This window comes from Nymphaea colorata, chromosome 6 (assembly GCF_008831285.2).
Source record: "Nymphaea colorata isolate Beijing-Zhang1983 chromosome 6, ASM883128v2, whole genome shotgun sequence".
Classification (NCBI taxonomy): domain Eukaryota; kingdom Viridiplantae; phylum Streptophyta; class Magnoliopsida; order Nymphaeales; family Nymphaeaceae; genus Nymphaea; species Nymphaea colorata.
In genome coordinates, this window is record NC_045143.1 from 7727761 (window position 1) to 7746926 (window position 19166).

Genomic DNA, 19166 nt, shown 5'->3' on the forward strand with positions numbered 1-19166 from the left:
CATGAATCGATGCGTATGACCCCATGCTATCAAAAGAACCAACATAAGAGCGACTACAACTTTCAACAAGAGAGCACAATTTGTCACTGTAAGTGAAACAACGCCGCCATTCTTGGGTATAGAATACATTGCCCTGAACACTGTGGCCACAACAACAAGAATCACGTAAGCCCTTTTCTGGGAAGCAAAGGACACAAGAAGAATGAGTACATGACACTGCAATGTCACTTTTTTAGAACAATCCTGAACCGCGTTTCTGGGACCAAATTGCTGATCGATGAGAAACCCAACTGAAACATCCCAGACTGAAAAAATGGGGAAAACACCGTAGCAAACAAACCTTTCAATCACACGAAAGGCGCACAACACGAAACCAAATCACCATCACAAAAACTAAAAAACCACAAACGAATAACACAAAAACACCATCAAGTGAGACGATAGGTGATCAAAGAAAGCCCCAACAGATGAAGAAAAAGAAGACAAACTCGCCATTACCAAAACTAAAAACAAAAGACAACAACAAATGCAAACAAGCCACAAAGAACATGATATTTACAGAGGGATTGAGACATTTTAAAAATTTTTGATAATGTCGTGTACTTTCTAGTCTTTTTATTTTTTATGATCTTCCTTTAACGTTTTAAAACCCTTCTTTTCCATTTTATGAAGGGTATTTGGGTCATTACATACTCATATACATGCGTAGGAGTGCTTGCTAAAAATTTTACGTATTCTTCCTATCGATGAATGTTTGCTAGAAACTTAAGTACATTCGTAGAACGTTGTAGCGTAGTGTTCCATGAATCTGACCAAAATTTCGAAGCAAAATAATTCACTAGTAAATTATCGAAAGGAATAACAGAATGAAGGGAAGTTCGGTTTCTACTTTTCGTTCAAACTTTGTTGAGGTGACCATACTTGGAATTGTATAATGAAAAGATAAGGATTCGCCAGATACAAAAATTACCTACTTAACACATTAAAATATGGATTTAATGCTCAGAAACACAATCAAACATGGATTATCATTCAATTTTTGTTGCTCAAGAGTAGCCACACATTCCAAAACAAAACTAAACAAAAGAAAACAAAAGTAAACTAACTTTTCTGGTTGATGGTTGGTATTTTTCTCACTTGGACTGTCATTACATTAGACTCATGGTAATGACATGCTTCAACGCTTTTTCTTCTTCATATTTTAAAAGTTTTGACCAATGGTGTAAAAAGGAGAAACACAACTCCACCATGAATCGATGCGTATGACCCCATGCTATCAAAAGAACCAACATAAGAGCGACTACAACTTTCAACAAGAGAGCACAATTTGTCACTGTAAGTGAAACAACGCCGCCATTCTTGGGTATAGAATACATTGCCCTGAACACTGTGGCCACAACAACAAGAATCACGTAAGCCTTTTCTGGGAAGCAAAGGACACAAGAAGAATGAGTACATGACACTGCAATGTCACTTTGTTTAGAACAATCCTGAACCGCTGTTTCTGGGACCAAAATTGCTGAGCGATTAGAAACCCAACTGAAACATCCCGGACTGAAGAAATGGGGAAACACACCGTAGCAAACAAACCTTTCAATCGCACGAAAGGGCGCACAACACGAAACCAAATCACCATCACAAAAACTAAAAAACCACAGAACGAATAACACAAAAACACCATCAAGTGAGACGATAGGTGATCAAAGAAAGCCCCAACAGATGAAGAAAAAGAAGACAAACTCGCCATTACCAAAACTAAAAACAAAAGACAACAACAAATGCAAACAAGCCACAAAGAACATGATATTTACAGAGGGATTGAGACATTTTAAAAATTTTTGATAATGTCGTGTACTTTCTAGTCTTTTTATTTTTTATGATCTTCCTTTAACGTTTTTAAAACCCTTCTTTTCCATTTTATGAAGGGTATTTGGGTCATTACATACTCATATACATGCGTAGGAGTGCTTGCTAAAAATTTTACGTATTCTTCCTATCGATGAATGTTTGCTAGAAACTTAAGTACATTCGTAGAACGTTGTAGCGTAGTGTTCCATGAATCTGACCAAAATTTCGAAGCAAAATAATTCACTAGTAAATTATCGAAAGGAATAACAGAATGAAGGGAAGTTCGGTTTCTACTTTTCGTTCAAACTTTGTTGAGGTGACCATACTTGGAATTGTATAATGAAAAGATAAGGATTCGCCAGATACAAAAATTACCTACTTAACACATTAAAATATGGATTTAATGCTCAGAAACACAATCAAACATGGATTATCATTCAATTTTTGTTGCTCAAGAGTAGCCACACATTCCAAAACAAAACTAAACAAAAGAAAACAAAAGTAAACTAACTTTTCTGGTTGATGGTTGGTATTTTTCTCACTTGGACTGTCATTACATTAGACTCATGGTAATGACATGCTTCAACGCTTTCTTCTTCTTCATATTTTAAAAGTTTTGACCAATGGTGTAAAAAGGAGAAACACAACTCCACCATGAATCGATGCGTATGACCCCATGCTATCAAAAGAACCAACATAAGAGCGACTACAACTTTCAACAAGAGAGCACAATTTGTCACTGTAAGTGAAACAACGCCGCCATTCTTGGGTATAGAAACATTGCCCTGAACACTGTGGCCACAACAACAAGAATCACGTAAGCCTTTTTCTGGGAAGCAAAGGACACAAGAAGAATGAGTACATGACACTGCAATGTCACTTTGTTTAGAACAATCCTGAACCGCTGTTTCTGGGACCAAAATTGCTGAGCGATTAGAAACCCAACTGAAACATCCCGGACTGAAGAAATGGGGAAACACACCGTAGCAAACAAACCTTTCAATCGCACGAAAGGGCGCACAACACGAAACCAAATCACCATCACAAAAACTAAAAACCACAGAACGAATAACACAAAAACACCATCAAGTGAGACGATAGGTGATCAAAGAAAGCCCCAACAGATGAAGAAAAAGAAGACAAACTCGCCATTACCAAAACTAAAAACAAAAGACAACAACAAATGCAAACAAGCCACAAAGAACATGATATTTACAGAGGGATTGAGACATTTTAAAAATTTTTGATAATGTCGTGTACTTTCTAGTCTTTTTATTTTTTATGATCTTCCTTTAACGTTTTTAAAACCCTTCTTTTCCATTTTATGAAGGGTATTTGGGTCATTACATACTCATATACATGCGTAGGAGTGCTTGCTAAAAATTTTACGTATTCTTCCTATCGATGAATGTTTGCTAGAAACTTAAGTACATTCGTAGAACGTTGTAGCGTAGTGTTCCATGAATCTGACCAAAATTTCGAAGCAAAATAATTCACTAGTAAATTATCGAAAGGAATAACAGAATGAAGGGAAGTTCGGTTTCTACTTTTCGTTCAAACTTTGTTGAGGTGACCATACTTGGAATTGTATAATGAAAAGATAAGGATTCGCCAGATACAAAAATTACCTACTTAACACATTAAATATGGATTTAATGCTCAGAAACACAATCAAACATGGATTATCATTCAATTTTTGTTGCTCAAGAGTAGCCACACATTCCAAAACAAAACTAAACAAAAGAAAACAAAAGTAAACTAACTTTTCTGGTTGATGGTTGGTATTTTTCTCACTTGGACTGTCATTACATTAGACTTCATGGTAATGACATGCTTCAACGCTTTCTTCTTCTTCATATTTTAAAAGTTTTGACCAATGGTGTAAAAAGGAGAACACAACTCCACCATGAATCGATGCGTATGACCCCATGCTATCAAAAGAACCAACATAAGAGCGACTACAACTTTCAACAAGAGAGCACAATTGTCACTGTAAGTGAAACAACGCCGCCATTCTTGGGTATAGAAACATTGCCCTGAACACTGTGGCCACAACAACAAGAATCACGTAAGCCTTTTCTGGGAAGCAAAGGACACAAGAAGAATGAGTACATGACACTGCAATGTCACTTTGTTTAGAACAATCCTGAACCGCTGTTTCTGGGACCAAAATTGCTGAGCGATTAGAAACCCAACTGAAACATCCCGGACTGAAGAAATGGGGAAACACACCGTAGCAAACAAACCTTTCAATCGCACGAAAGGGCGCACAACACGAAACCAAATCACCATCACAAAAACTAAAAAACCACAGAACGAATAACACAAAAACACCATCAAGTGAGACGATAGGTGATCAAAGAAAGCCCCAACAGATGAAGAAAAAGAAGACAAACTCGCCATTACCAAAACTAAAAACAAAAGACAACAACAAATGCAAACAAGCCACAAAGAACATGATATTTACAGAGGGATTGAGACATTTTAAAAATTTTTGATAATGTCGTGTACTTTCTAGTCTTTTTATTTTTTATGATCTTCCTTTAACGTTTTTAAAACCCTTCTTTTCCATTTTATGAAGGTATTTGGGTCATTACATACTCATATACATGCGTAGGATGCTTGCTAAAAATTTTAGTATTCTTCCTATCGATGAATGTTTGCTAGAAACTTAAGTACATTCGTAGAACGTTGTAGCGTAGTGTTCCATGAATCTGACCAAAATTTCGAAGCAAAAAATTCACTAGTAAATTATCGAAAGGAATAACAGAATGAAGGGAAGTTCGGTCTCTACTTTTCGTTCAAACTTTGTTGAGGTGACCATACTTGAAATTGTATAATGAAAAGATAAGGATTCGCCAGATACAAAAATTACCTACTTAACACATTAAATTATGGATTTAATGCTCAGAAACACAATCAAACATGGATTATCATTCAATTTTGTTGCTCAAGAGTAGCCACACATTCCAAAACAAAACTAAACAAAAGAAAACAAAAGTAAACTAACTTTTCTGTTTTGATGGTTGGTATTTTTCTCACTTGGACTGTCATTACATTAGACTTCATGGTAATGGCATGCTTCAACGCTTTCTTCTTCTTCATATTTTAAAAGTTTTGACCAATGGTGTAAAAAGGAGAAACACAACTCCACCATGAATCGATGCGTATGACCCCATGCTATCAAAAGAACCAACATAAGATCGACTACAACTTTCAACAAGAGAGCACAATTTGTCACTGTAAGTGAAACAACGCCGCCATTCTTGGGTATAGAATACATTGCCCTGAACACTGTGGCCACAACAACAAGAATCACGTAAGCCCTTTTCTGGGAAGCAAAGCACACAAGAAGAATGAGTACATGACACTGCAATGTCACTTTGTTAGAACAATCCTGAACCGCTATTTCTGGGACCAAAATTGCTGAGCGATTAGAAACCCAACTGAAACATCCCGGACTGAAGAAATGGGAAACACACCGTAGCAAACAAACCTTTCAATCGCACGAAAGGGCGCACAACACGAAACCAAATCACCATCACAAAAACTAAAAAACCACATAACGAATAACACAAAAACACCATCAAGTGAGACATAGGTGATCAAAGAAAGCCCCAACAGATGAAGAAAAAGAAGACAAACTCGCCATTACCAAAACTAAAACCAAAAGACAACAAGAAATGCGTACAAGCCACAAAGAACATGATATTTACAGAGGGATTGAGACATTTTAGAAATTTTTGATAATGTCGTGTACTTTCTAGTCTTTTTAATTTTTATGATCTCCCTTTAACGTTTTTAAAACCCTTCTTTTCCATTTTATGAAGGGTATTTGGGTCATTACACACTCATATACATGCGTAGGAGTGCTTGCTAAAAATTTTACGTATTCTTCCTATCGATGAATGTTTGCTAGAAACTTAAGTACATTCATAGAACGTTGTAGCGTAGTGTTCCATGAATCTGACCAAAATTTCGAAGCAAAATAATTCACTAATAAATTATCGAAAGGAATAACAGAATGAAGGGAAGTTCGGTTTCAACTTTTCGTTCAAACTTTGTTGAGGTGACCATACTTGGAATTGTATAATGAAAAGATAAAGATTCGCCAGATACAAAAATTACCTACTTAACACATTAAAATATGGATTTAATGCTCAGAAACACAATCAAACATGGATTATCATTCAATTTTTGTTACTCAAGAGTAGCCACACATTCCAAAACAAAACTAAACAAAAGAAAACAAAAGTAAACTAACTTTTCTGGTTGATGGTTGGTATTTTTCTCACTTGGACTGTCATTACATTAGACTCCATGGTAATGACATGCTTCAACGCTTTTTCTTCTTCATATTTTAAAAGTTTTGACCAATGGTGTAAAAAGGAGAAACACAACTTCACCATGAATCGATGCGTATGACCCCATGCTATCAAAAGAACCAACATAAGAGTGACTACAACTTTCAACAAGAGAGCACAATATCTCACTGTAAGTGAAACAACGCCGCCATTCTTGGGTATAGAAGACATTGCCCTGAACACTGTGGCCACAACAACAAGAATCACGTAAGCCCTTTTCTGGGAAGCAAATGACACAAGAAGAATGAGTACATGACACTGCAATGTCACTTTGTTTAGAACAATCCTGAACCGCTGTTTCTGGGACCAAAATTGCGGATCGATGAGAAACCCAACTGAAACATCCCGGACTGAAGAAATGGGGAAACACACCGTAGCAAACAAACCTTTCAATCGCACGAAAGGGCGCACAACACGAAACCAAATCACCATCACAAAAACTAAAAAACCACAGAACGAATAACACAAAAACACCATCAAGTGAGACGATATGTGATCAAAGAAAGCCCCAACAGATGAAGAAAAAGAAGACAAACTCGCCATTACCAAAACTAAAAACAAAAGACAACAACAAATGCAAACAAGCCACAAAGAACATGATATTTACAAAGGGATTGAGACATTTTAAAAATTTTTGATAATGTCTTGTACTTTCTAGTCTTTTTATTTTTTATGATCTTCCTTTAACGTTTTTAAAACCCTTCTTTTCCATTTTATGAAGGGTATTTGGGTCATTACATACTTATATACTTGCGTAGGAGTGCTTGCTAAAAATTTTACGTATTCTTCCTATCGATGAATGTTTGCAAGAAATTTAAGTACATTCGTAGAACGTTGTAGCGTAGTGTTCCATGAATCTAACCAAAATTTCGAAGCAAAATAATTCACTAGTAAATTATCGAAAGGAATAACAGAATGAAGGGAAGTTCGGTTTCTACTTTTCGTTCAAACTTTGTTGAGGTGACCATACTTGGAATTGTATAATGAAAAGATAAGGATTCGCCAGATACAAAAATTACCTACTTAACACATTAAAATATGGATTTAATGCTCAGAAACACAATCAAACATGGATTATCATTCAATTTTGTTGCTCAAGAGTAGCCACACATTCCAAAACAAAACTAAACAAAAGAAAACAAAAGTAAACTAACTTTTCTGGTTGGTTGGTATTTTTCTCACTTGGACTGTCATTACATTAGACTCCATGGTAATGACATGCTTCAACGCTTTTTTCTTCTTCATATTTTAAAAGTTTTGACCAATGGTGTAAAAAGGAGAAACACAACTCCACCATGAATCGATGCGTATGACCCCATGCTATCAAAAGAACCAACATAAGAGCGACTACAACTTTCAACAAGAGAGCACAATTTGTCACTGTAAGTGAAACAACGCCGCCATTCTTGGGTATAGAATACAATGCCCTGAACACTGTGGCTACAACAACAAGAATCACGTAAGCCCTTTTTTGGGAAGCAAAGGACACAAGAAGAATGAGTACATGACACTGCAATGTCACTTTGTTTAGAACAATCCTGAACCGCTGTTTCTGGGACCAAAATTGCTAAGCGATTAGAAACCCAACTGAAACATCCCGGACTGAAGAAATGGGAAAACACACCGTAGCAAACAAACCTTTCAATCGCACGAAAGGGCGCACAACACGAAACCAAATCACCATCACAAAAACTAAAAAACCACAGAACGAATAACACAAAAACACCATCAAGTGAGACGATAGGTGATCAAAGAAAACCCCAACAGATGAAGAAAAAGAAAACAAACTCGCCATTACCAAAACTAAAAACAAAAGACAACAACAAATGCAAACAAGCCACAAAGAACATGATATTTACAGAGGGATTGAGACATTTTAAAAATTTTTGATAATGTCGTGTACTTTCTAGTCTTTTTATTTTTTATGATCTTCCTTTAACGTTTTTAAAACTCTTCTTTTCCATTTTATGAAGGGTATTTGGGTTATTAAATACTCATATACATGCGTAGGAGTGCTTGCTAAAAATTTTACGTATTCTTCCTATCGATGAATGTTTGCTAGAAACTTAAGTACATTCGTAGAACGTTGTAGCGTAGTGTTCCATGAATCTGACCAAAATTTCGAAGCAAAATAATTCACAAGTAAATTATCGAAAGGAATAACAGAATGAAGGGAAATTCGGTTTCTACTTTTCGTTCAAACTTTGTTGAGGTGACCATACTTGGAATTGTATAATGAAAAGATAAAGATTCGCCAGATACAAAAATTACCTACTTAACACATTAAAATATGGATTTAATGCTCAGAAACACAATCAAACATGGATTATCATTCAATTTTTGTTGCTCAAGAGTAGCCACACATTCCAAAACAAAACTAAACAAAAGAAAACAAAAGTAAACTAACTTTTCTGGTTGATGGTTGGTATTTTTCTCACTTGGACTGTCATTACATTAGACTTCATGGTAATGACATGCTTCAACGCTTTCTTCTTCTTCATATTTTAAAAGTTTTGACCAATGGTGTAAAAAGGAGATACACAACTCCACCATGAATCGATGCGTATGACCCCATGCTATCAAAAGAACCAACATAAGAGTGACTACAACTTTCAACAAGAGAGCACAATATCTCACTGTAAGTGAAACAACGCCGCCATTCTTGGGTATAGAAGACATTGCCCTGAACACAGTGGCCACAAGAACAAGAATCACGTAAGCCTTTTTCTGGGAAGCAAAGGACACAAGAAGAATGAGTACATGACACTGCAATGTCACTTTGTTTAGAACAATCCTGAACCGCTGTTTCTGGGACCAAAATTGCTGAGCAATTAGAAACCCAACTGAAACATCCCGGACTGAAGAAATGGGGAAACACACCGTAGCAAACAAACCTTTCAATCGCACGAAAGGGCGCACAACACGAAACCAAATCACCATCACAAAAACTAAAAAACCACAGAACTAATAACACAAAAACACCATCAAGTGAGACGATAGGTGATCAAAGAAAGCCCCAACAGATGAAGAAAAAGAAGACAAACTCGCCATTACCAAAACTAAAAACAAAAGACAACAACAAATGCAAACAAGCCACAAAGAACATGACATTTACAGAGGGATTGAGACATTTTAAAAATTTTTGATAATGTCCTGTACTTTCTAGTCTTTTTATTTTTTATGATCTTCCTTTAACGTTTTTAAAACCCTTCTTTTCCATTTTATGAAGGGTATTTGGGTCATTACATACTCATATACATGCGTAGGAGTGCTTGCTAAAAATTTTACGTATTCTTCCTATCGATGAATGTTTGCTAGAAACTTAAGTACATTCGTAGAACGTTGTAGCGTAGTGTTCCATGAATCTGACCAAAATTTCGAAGCAAAATAATTCACTAGTAAATTATCGAAAGGAATAACAGAATGAAGGGAAGTTCGGTTTCTACTTTTCGTTCAAACTTTGTTGAGGTGACCATACTTGGAATTGTATAATGAAAAGATAAAGATTCGCCAGATACAAAAATTACCTACTTAACACATCAAAATATGGATTTAATGCTCAGAAACACAATCAAACATGAATTATCATTCAATTTTTGTTGCTCAAGAGTAGCCACACATTCCAAAACAAAACTAAACAAAAGAAAACAAAAGTAAACTAACTTTTCTGGTTGATGGTTGGTATTTTTCTCACTTGGACTGTCATTACATTAGACTCCATGGTAATGACATGCTTCAACGCTTTTTTCTTCTTCATATTTTAAAAGTTTTGACCAATGGTGTAAAAAGGAGAAACACAACTCCACCATGAATCGATGCGTATGACCCCTTGCTATCAAAAGAACCAACATAAGAGTGACTACAACTTTCAACAAGAGAGCACAATATCTCACTGTAAGTGAAACAACGCCGCCATTCTTGGGTATAGAAGACATTGCCCTGAACACAGTGACCACAAGAACAAGAATCACGTAAGCCTTTTTCTGGGAAGCAAAGGACACAAGAAGAATGAGTACATGACACTGCAATGTCACTTTGTTTAGAACAATCCTGAACCGCTGTTTCTGGGACCAAAATTGCTGAGCGATTAGAAACCCAACTGAAACATCCCGGACTAAAGAAATGGGGAAACACACCGTAGCAAACAAACCTTTCAATCGCACGAAAGGGCGCACAACACGAAACCAAATCACCATCACAAAAACTAAAAAACCACAGAACGAATAACACAAAAACACCATCAAGTGAGACGATAGGTGATCAAAGAAAGCCCTAACAGATGAAGAAAAAGAAGACAAACTCGCCATTACCAAAACTAAAAACAAAAGACAACAACAAATTCAAACAAGCCACAAAGAACATGATATTTACAGAGGGATTGAGACATTTTAAAAATTTTTGATAATGTCGTGTACTTTCTAGTCTTTTTATTTTTTATGATCTTCCTTTAAGGTTTTTAAAACCCTTCTTTTCTATTTTATGAAGGGTATTTGGGTCATTACATACTCATATACATGCGTAGGAGTGCTTGCTAAAAATTTTACGTATTCTTCCTATCGATGAATGTTTGCTAGAAACTTAAGTACATTCGTAGAACGTTGTAGCGTAGTATTCCATGAATCTGACCAAAATTTCGAAGCAAAATAATTCACTAGTAAATTATCGAAAGGAATAACAGAATGAAGGGAAGTTCGGTTTCTACTTTTCGTTCAAACTTTGTTGAGGTGACCATACTTGGAATTGTATAATGAAAAGATAAGGATTCGCCAGATACAAAAATTACCTACTTAACACATTAAAATATGGATTTAATGCTCAGAAACACAATCAAACATGGATTATCATTCAATTTTTGTTGCTCAAGAGTAGCCACACATTCCAAAACAAAACTAAACAAAAGAAAACAAAAGTAAACTAACTTTTCTGGTTGATGGTTGGTATTTTTCTCACTTGGACTGTCATTACATTAGACTTCATGGTCATGACATGCTTCAACGCTTTCTTCTTCTTCCTATTTTAAAAGTTTTAACCAATGGTGTAAAAAGGAGAAACACAACTCCACCATGAATCGATGCGTATGACCCCATGCTATCAAAAGAACCAACATAAGAGTGACTACAACTTTCAACAAGAGAGCACAATATCTCACTGTAAGTGAAACAACGCCGCCATTCTTGGGTATAGAAGACATTGCCCTGAACACAGTGGCCACAAGAACAAGAATCACGTAAGCCTTTTTCTGGGAAGCAAAGGACACAAGAAGAATGAGTACATGACACTACAATGTCACTTTGTTTAGAACAATCCTGAACCGCTGTTTCTGGGACCAAAATTGCTGAGCAATTAGAAACCCAACTGAAACATCCCGGACTGAAGAAATGGGGAAACACACCGTAGCAAACAAACCTTTCAATCGCACGAAAGGGCGCACAACACGAAACCAAATCACCATCACTAAAACTAAAAAACCACAGAACTAATAACACAAAAACACCATCAAGTGAGACGATAGGTGATCAAAGAAAGCCCCAACAGATGAAAAAAAAGAAGACAAACTCGCCATTACCAAAACTAAAACCAAAAGACAACAACAAATGCATAAGTAGGTCTTCCTATGGCTCAAAGTAAGCCAAAACATTGGAGGTATAAAGGTACGAGCTTAACGGTTTAACATCAAAGACGGTTTTCCCTATGTAAATATTAAAAATAAAAAATCACACAAAAAAAACTCGGACTTGTATGTCAGATTCCGTGACGAACCAGTGTCATAAAATCGGTGATCGGTGGCAAGCCAATTCAATTTTCTGGCTCGTTCAAGAGTGCCACGTGCCTTTTTTGTTGTTTTTAGAATGTTTAAATACCTTTTTATTTTAATTAGTTTGGTTTACTGTGCAATTTATTTTTTCACAAACTAAATATATTTTAATATTTTGCAAATCCACAACTGGCTCAACTAAATTGTTAAATCGACGGATTCATTGATTGAATCGGCTGCTCGCCATAAACGATTTAAGACCAATTTTATGATTTTTCTTGCTGAGGGCGCCTTTGGTGTTTTTGGAGATTTTACCATATAGAAAGGGTCATTCGCAGAGAACTTGTTTGTGGATGACTGCAACCGTGTTTGAAGGGGAGAGGCACATCAAAGGAAAAAAATGTTCCATCAAACACCCCTAAAATATAGCTTTTGGAGAGATCTCATTGTGAGCATGTTCTTTTTAGTTCTTTTCCTTAATTTTGTATTTTTCTTACTTCTTCAAATTTCTTTTAAAATTTTGACCACAGATGTGATCTGCATAATTGATTAATTTGTTTAACGACAAGCCTCTATATCATTTTAGTACATTGATATGCAGGAATTTCAAATATCAACAGGTCACAATTATTCATGTTTACAAGTCCTTCAAAATTGACATAGAAAAACACAAATCAAAGAGTTTATTCCAACACCAAAAAGCAGGGATGTCAATAAATCGGATTCCAACCAGATATGCTAACCTAATCTACTTTTTTGGATATTCACCTACTCAAATTTGAATACAAACAAAGAGAAATCATATCTAAATCTAAATCTGATTTCACGAATCAATTTGAATCTGACTTTTACATTCATATCTAAATCCAAATCTGAATGTTGGACCTATTTTCAAAATGTAAGAATATTGAATATAAGATATTTATTTAAAACTAAATTCAATCTTAATCATATTTATATATATCTGAATCTGATGGGATGTCAATCAGAATGTTCCATACTTGATGGACAATAGGAGAAGCCTACGTACGCATCTTAGGCCCCTCAGAAGACGCAAGAAAATGTTCTCCATTGATCAAAATCATCGCAAGTGCATGGTGCCAGTTAGTTAGTAGAGGATATGTATTAGATTACTCATTTTTTATGTCAATATATGTTCTTTAAAGACGTAGCTCTAAACTTGGGCAGTGAATAATTCAAACTCATTTTACGCAAGTTCAATTGCTAGTTTAATAGACAAACAACGACAAATATAACAAACAAAAAAATCATACTATTTCAGGGGCATTTCAAGGGACCGAGACAAATGAGTCGTATAAACACAATGCGTGTGTGTGTGTCTGCGCTCGAGGAACCATTATAACTATTGCTACTTGAGTAGATTTGAGCAGCAAATTCTTGTGGAATAGCAAAAAGATCAGAGAGAACGAGAGAGAGGAAGAGGGAACAGGCATACTCCGCCTGCCACACAGTAGCCAAGAATTATTTTTAAGTGCTTCATGAATGGCATTTTCTACCATCATATACAGCACATTAAACAAAGAATGCAGTTGAACCGCTTTTAAGCAACCTGTGAACTAAACATCCCTATAATTGGAGCTTTCAAATTCCGTGTACCAACATGAAGGAAAAAAAAAGATGCCATGGTGGGAATTACTGGTTTTCATATTTCAGAATTAAACATATCGGAGATGAGAAGAAGATGTTCAACTTCAGCTCTGATACATGAGATCTTAAAGTAAGACAAGGCAGCTTAAGCAACAAACTGAAATCTTTGGAGCTCTGCTCAATGACAGTGGGAATCAACATCATAGAACAACTACTGTGGGGAAAATCATCAACAGCCGAAGCAGAGAAAGCCAAGTGCATGGAGTGGCCAGAAATCACAGAATCATACTCTTACTTCAACTTGTCAAAATTTGCCTGAGTATTTCTCCTTGCACACTCTAGGATCGTCTTGTCAGCAACGATGAAGTAGGCAGCAATTGCGGCTGTTCAAGGAAAGAGATTTGAAACACATAAGAAATGTTTGCACCCTTTTCTAGAAGAATTAAATCATTAAAGGATAGAAACTTAAAATTTGAAAAAAGGAAAAAATTGCTGTGATAGTACGAAAATAACAGAATTGCTATTCAGAATCAAACTAGTCGAGGTATTCAGTAAGCACTTCACTATTTGGGCAGCCTAAGAACGAGAGATCAAACTAACAACAAGCCTCAAGGTTAGGGGAATAGATGATTCAAGATATTCTCATCATAAAAAGTACAGGTTTTACAAGTTGAATGACGTAAACAAAATTATAATTAGCATGAGATCTCATATTAAACTTCCATGCTGCCAGTTCCACATGACCAAGATACTGCAAAGGATGCATATGGATATGGTAACATCAAGTGGTAAGAGAAACAAGAACATTCCACACAATTGAGTGGACTACAAACATTTTCTGCGTTCTGCACTTCAAGTTATAAACCATTATCATCCTCATGATTATCATGAAGCCTTTACCCACAAGACCTTAGTACCCCTACTCGCCACTCGGTTTTTCTCAGGGCAAACTAGAGGGCGAGGACGACCCATCTTTTCTGGGGGGAGGGTGGCTACTTATCACATCCGGTCTGCTGGCAGGCGGCGATTCCATGGCCCTACCTACAAATAGTAGGCGAAGCAATGGCCATTCCATAAAGCATTAATAGTGAAATAGTAGTGCTTGTAAAGTCTTGCCCTAATACCAATTGATGCAAGAAAGATCAAGATTAACGGATCCTAATCCAACTGCATTCACGACTAAGCTAAAACTATGCTTAACACTAATTAAAACTTATGAAAGGAAAACAACAAACAACTACTTCTTCAACCAAATGACAAAACTAAATGGAAGACAAAGAAAACTATGAAAGAGCTTCCATTTCATTTCTTTCAACTTCAACCTCCGCAAAATGAACCATCCCTTTATATAGAGAAAGGGATGAGTTGCGGATCTGGATCCATTTACAAGTACTAACAACTAACTAGATTCAGTTACATAAAATATGGATCTAGTTTATAGATATTTACATTCAGAATCAGCACTAAGGTCCAAATAACCAAACAAAATCTAAACATAAGTAGGAACTCAAACAAACTGTTAAATCAAATTATATTCCAAAATAAGTTGGATCCGAATCTATCTATCTACTTCACGTTCTGCATCACATTTGCACCACACAGACGTCACAGTCTAAGTCAATTCCTAAGTAGCAAGAAATAGAAAAGGATGCAAGTTTTTGAACGTATATACAGCAAGCACATACACACAAAGTCACATTCAGACAAAATATTCACATGAATCCCGCAAAAGAAAAAAAAAATCATGCCAACGATGGTCAATATTATTGGATCAAAATGGCTGTGTTCAATTTGTTGGACTTCTTGAAAAATTAGTCCCTAGGTTACCTGAAGATATAATTAAAGCCTGTGCCGTGTAATTGAGATTCGCCTTTGCCCATGGAATGACACGAACACCAACCAGCTGCCAAACAATAAAATTGATTAACACGAAAAGACAAACTAACATGACAACGACTTAATGCTGGAAAAACACACCGACAGGCATAAATATTAATATGATGGGAACATAGAAGCACAATCATTTGGTTCTTGGAAATTTTGAAGCAAGGAACGACCTAAACTCCTTCGTAAACTTAGACAGAAAGTTTGAATGATATTTGATTAAAGCATTCGAGTTCAGGCTCCATTCAGCAAGCAAACGAGAAGCGGAAAAGGAAGAGGAAACATCCTGTAGTATGCTTCAAAAATAAGATAACGCAGCATGTGCAGATGGACGACTTCATCCAGAAATTTGGAAGGTAGAAAATAGCATAGCCCCAGCTTGCCCCGTTGAGTCTAAAGGCACCCAAACTGTGTTCAGAAAAAAGCAAAACAAAAAGATAACTAGGTTTTTCGGACTGCCAATGAGCTCGTCTCACAATTTCAGGAAAACAAAAATGTGGACAAACGATCCCAGAGGAGCCTATCGTCTATCGAAGAAGAAAATTGACCAAAGATAACATAAAAAGCAGCCTGCCCACTTCTCCAAACAAAGGGAAAGTCAACTACAGATCGAGAAAAACAAGAACAATCACCACAAAATCATCTCACTCGTCTATGAAAATGTTCTAAAAGAAACCCTGAAAAGCACAAAAAAAGGCGACAATTACCGTTGGAACGGCGCTAGCCGCACCAGCAATCGCTGCTGCCTTCAGTCCTGCCCAAACCCCCTCTGCACAAACACCCAGGAACAAGAACTCCCGTAAAAGTGAAAATTTGTAGCATATACCATTGACAACAAAACCAGCGCGAGAGAGAGAGAGTAGTCAACTGAAGTACCCTCTGTGCATTGCTTAGTGTTGAAAGCCCTCTGTTGCTCAAAACTAAGTCGTGGTTTCTCAGCAGGAGATGGGATCAGCAAGGATTCTCTTCTAGCCCTCCAAGACTTGCTCAGTTCCGAGGGAATGCTACCCGTCATCTCTCCTCCAGCAGATCCCCTTCTCCTCTCTCTCTCTCTCTCTCTCTCTCTCTCTCTCCTTGCGGGGCTTTGTTACATTTACAGAGTTTTATTACATGTCTATGAGATGGTCTTACAGTCAGACCCACATGGGCTTCATCCGCTAAGACAACTTGAATGACCATTATGTCCCCTTCATGTAGTAGTTCAAATCATCGACAATTTCCGCTACTTCCGGCGCCCAATCGTATTTATGCTTTCGTCCGTCAAGCGTCAACGTTTCTCCGACAACCCGTTCACACGCCTTTGGCCTTATCTAAACAGGATCTTTTCCTAGATATTCGGCTCAGTAGAAAACAAAAGAAAAATAAAAAAATAAAAACAAAAGAACATGAAAATGAAAGATCTCAATTCTCCAAATTATACGCATACGTATGACTGAATGATTCATAAAGTTGAGATAAAAAAAAAATTTGACGTTGTTCTTATTAAATCTGGGGTTAAGGAGATCATTAAAAGGATCATTTGGGCCAAGGAAACGCTGGACAAGCCCATAAATCAAAGTTCTTATATTGAGTTGAGTTGTTATTTGTTGTTCTTCGGCAATTATGTTGAGCTGAGTTGTTTATTTGTTTTTATCTGGCAATTGTGCAAGTGAGGACCAATCTGGGTGGGTGGAGAATGTTCAACGTGTTAAGTCCTCAATCAAAATAGTAGTTTGAGTTGACGATTAAACTTTACTAGTTTACTAGTTCAGGTCTCGGTCGTTTGGCCCAATATGTAGAGTCGTCTATTATATATATATATATATATATATATATATATATATATATATATATATATATATATATATCTAAATAATAATCAATGCATATCATTCTTCCATGAGGAGGGCTTTCTCAAGCTCCTTACCTGCTTGCAATTCCGCAACAAAGTGCTCAGTGTGCCCCTGCTTCACTGGAGTGCCTCCCACCTCTTCGTCAACCTATTGACCTTATCATCCAGCTTGCCAAAGCGTGCATGCTTCCAAAGCATAAGATTATGCTTCACTTTATTGAGCTTACATAAAACTTGAATCATAGGGTAGCCTCTTTCCCTATAATTCCATGCCTCCCTGATGACTTCTCTCTGCTGTTGGCTCCAAAAATCCAAGGCTTAAAAAACCTGAATCTGTTCCTGCTGTGCTCTCTACTGCTTTTTTCCATCATGGGTAGGACCAAGGCTTTGTGATCTGAAGTGGCCTTGGCTATAGATGTCAGTTTCCAATCATACTGCAAAATGTGGATGCAAACTGTGTTGATAAAACACAAGTCTAATATCCGTTCTTCTCCGCTGCTTTTATTGGACCAGGTGTACTTACAGTCTACGTCTTCAATCTCCTTGAGACCACAATTACCTATAAAGCGATTAACACAAAAAGTGGGCTGCACATTGGGGGATGCCAGTTTGATTAAGCGGCAACGTAACAGCATTAAGATCTCCAATCACAATCATGGGACAGTGCTCCATAAGTATATGCCCCCTCAGAGCATCCAGACAAGTTCTTCTAAGAGCAACATCATTAGGAAGAAAGACTCCAAATACTCTAACCTGCGGTCCCCTGCAGCCAAATTAAAACTTAGCCATAAGCCACCATTCAGATTTTTGCCAACCACTGATAGACACCTTACTCAGGTCCCGGTAGCATACTACACATGAGCAAGTATGCTCACTGTCTTCATTGAGTTCCATTCCCATCAAACCAAATTTCTGCGCGGAGGCCTAAGTGAGTTATTTTTTGGGCTGAGCATCCAGCAAAAACATGATCCGAGGCCTTTCTTTCTTTCCTAATGAGGGTCAGCCTTTCTTGGCCAGAAGGGTTTGTCTCCTCCTGGTTCTCCCCTGCGTCCATTAGCATTCCATGGCCTTGATTTTCCTTATATGTAACTCCCCCCTGCACTATCAGCATAGCCGGCTGAATTTTCTTCTTCATCTTTCTGCTCACTTCTTCCCATTCTCTCTCCTCTTCCCTTTCCACCTTCTGCGTTTCTTTCAAGGGAGCTTGTCCCTTACCATGGCTATCTCTCTGCAATACCATACTGCCCTTCGCCTTGCCTTGCCCCCCCATGTATGTGATTTCTGTTTCCAAATAAGGACTAGCCTCTCTTCGCTCACCCTCCCCGTTAAAATAATAACCAGAAGGAGATTGCAATTCAACCAAATCTATTACATCTTTAAGAGCAGAGAATGGATTTTTAGGGGAAGTAAAAGCAGTATCTGCATTAAACGGAGCTCCAGTTTGTCCTTGTCCTGTTGCAGACAATCCTAGAGGTCTCGCTTTCAAGGTTCTAGCAATTTGCATAAAAGTATAGTCATTCCAAAGGAGCGCTGGCAAATCAGGAGGCTGGATCCCTAGGCTCTGGATAACCCACGAGACTGGGTTTCTCCCTCACTTCGACCACGTCTGCCCGCCACCTGTTTTCTTCACTGAATACCGCCTGCTCCCCTCCACCGCATCAATCCCAATTCCATTCTCTCCATCACCCCCCACTCTCCCCTCCAGATCTTCGCTCTCCTCGTCCTCTACCATCCCCCTCCACCGAGATTGGGCCTCATTATAAGAAAAATACAAGGACTCCTCCTCCTAGAATTTCATATTATATAATATAATTACCTATTTTATGTACTATATATATATATATATCAACCAACCTACCTACCTGCCGGGAGTCCC

General features: G+C 37.2%; 1 protein-coding gene across 1 annotated transcript; it reads right to left on the reverse strand.

Annotated features, from left to right (window-relative positions):
• Positions 1 to 13611: 13611 nt before the first annotated feature.
• On the reverse strand, positions 13612 to 16552 carry LOC116255475 (early nodulin-93-like). Its single transcript, XM_031631311.2, has 4 exons — positions 16336 to 16552; positions 16167 to 16228; positions 15403 to 15478; positions 13612 to 13958 (listed from the first exon to the last, which is right to left on the reverse strand). Exons 1-4 carry the CDS (start codon positions 16472 to 16474, stop codon positions 13867 to 13869), a joined length of 369 nt encoding a protein of 122 aa, XP_031487171.1. The 5' UTR covers positions 16475 to 16552; the 3' UTR covers positions 13612 to 13866.
• Between the last annotated feature and the right edge of the window lie 2614 nt (positions 16553 to 19166).

Coding starts and splice junctions, on each gene's coding strand:
- LOC116255475 (XM_031631311.2), bottom strand. CDS start 16,474: ATGACGGGTAGCATTCCCTCGGAACTGAGCAAGTCTTGGAGGGCTAGA. Junction 16,229..16,335: donor CACTAAGCAATGCACAGAGG/GTACTTCAGTTG, acceptor GTGTTTGTGCAG/AGGGGGTTTGGGCAGGACTG. Junction 15,479..16,166: donor CGGCTAGCGCCGTTCCAACG/GTAATTGTCGCC, acceptor ATTGTTTGGCAG/CTGGTTGGTGTTCGTGTCAT.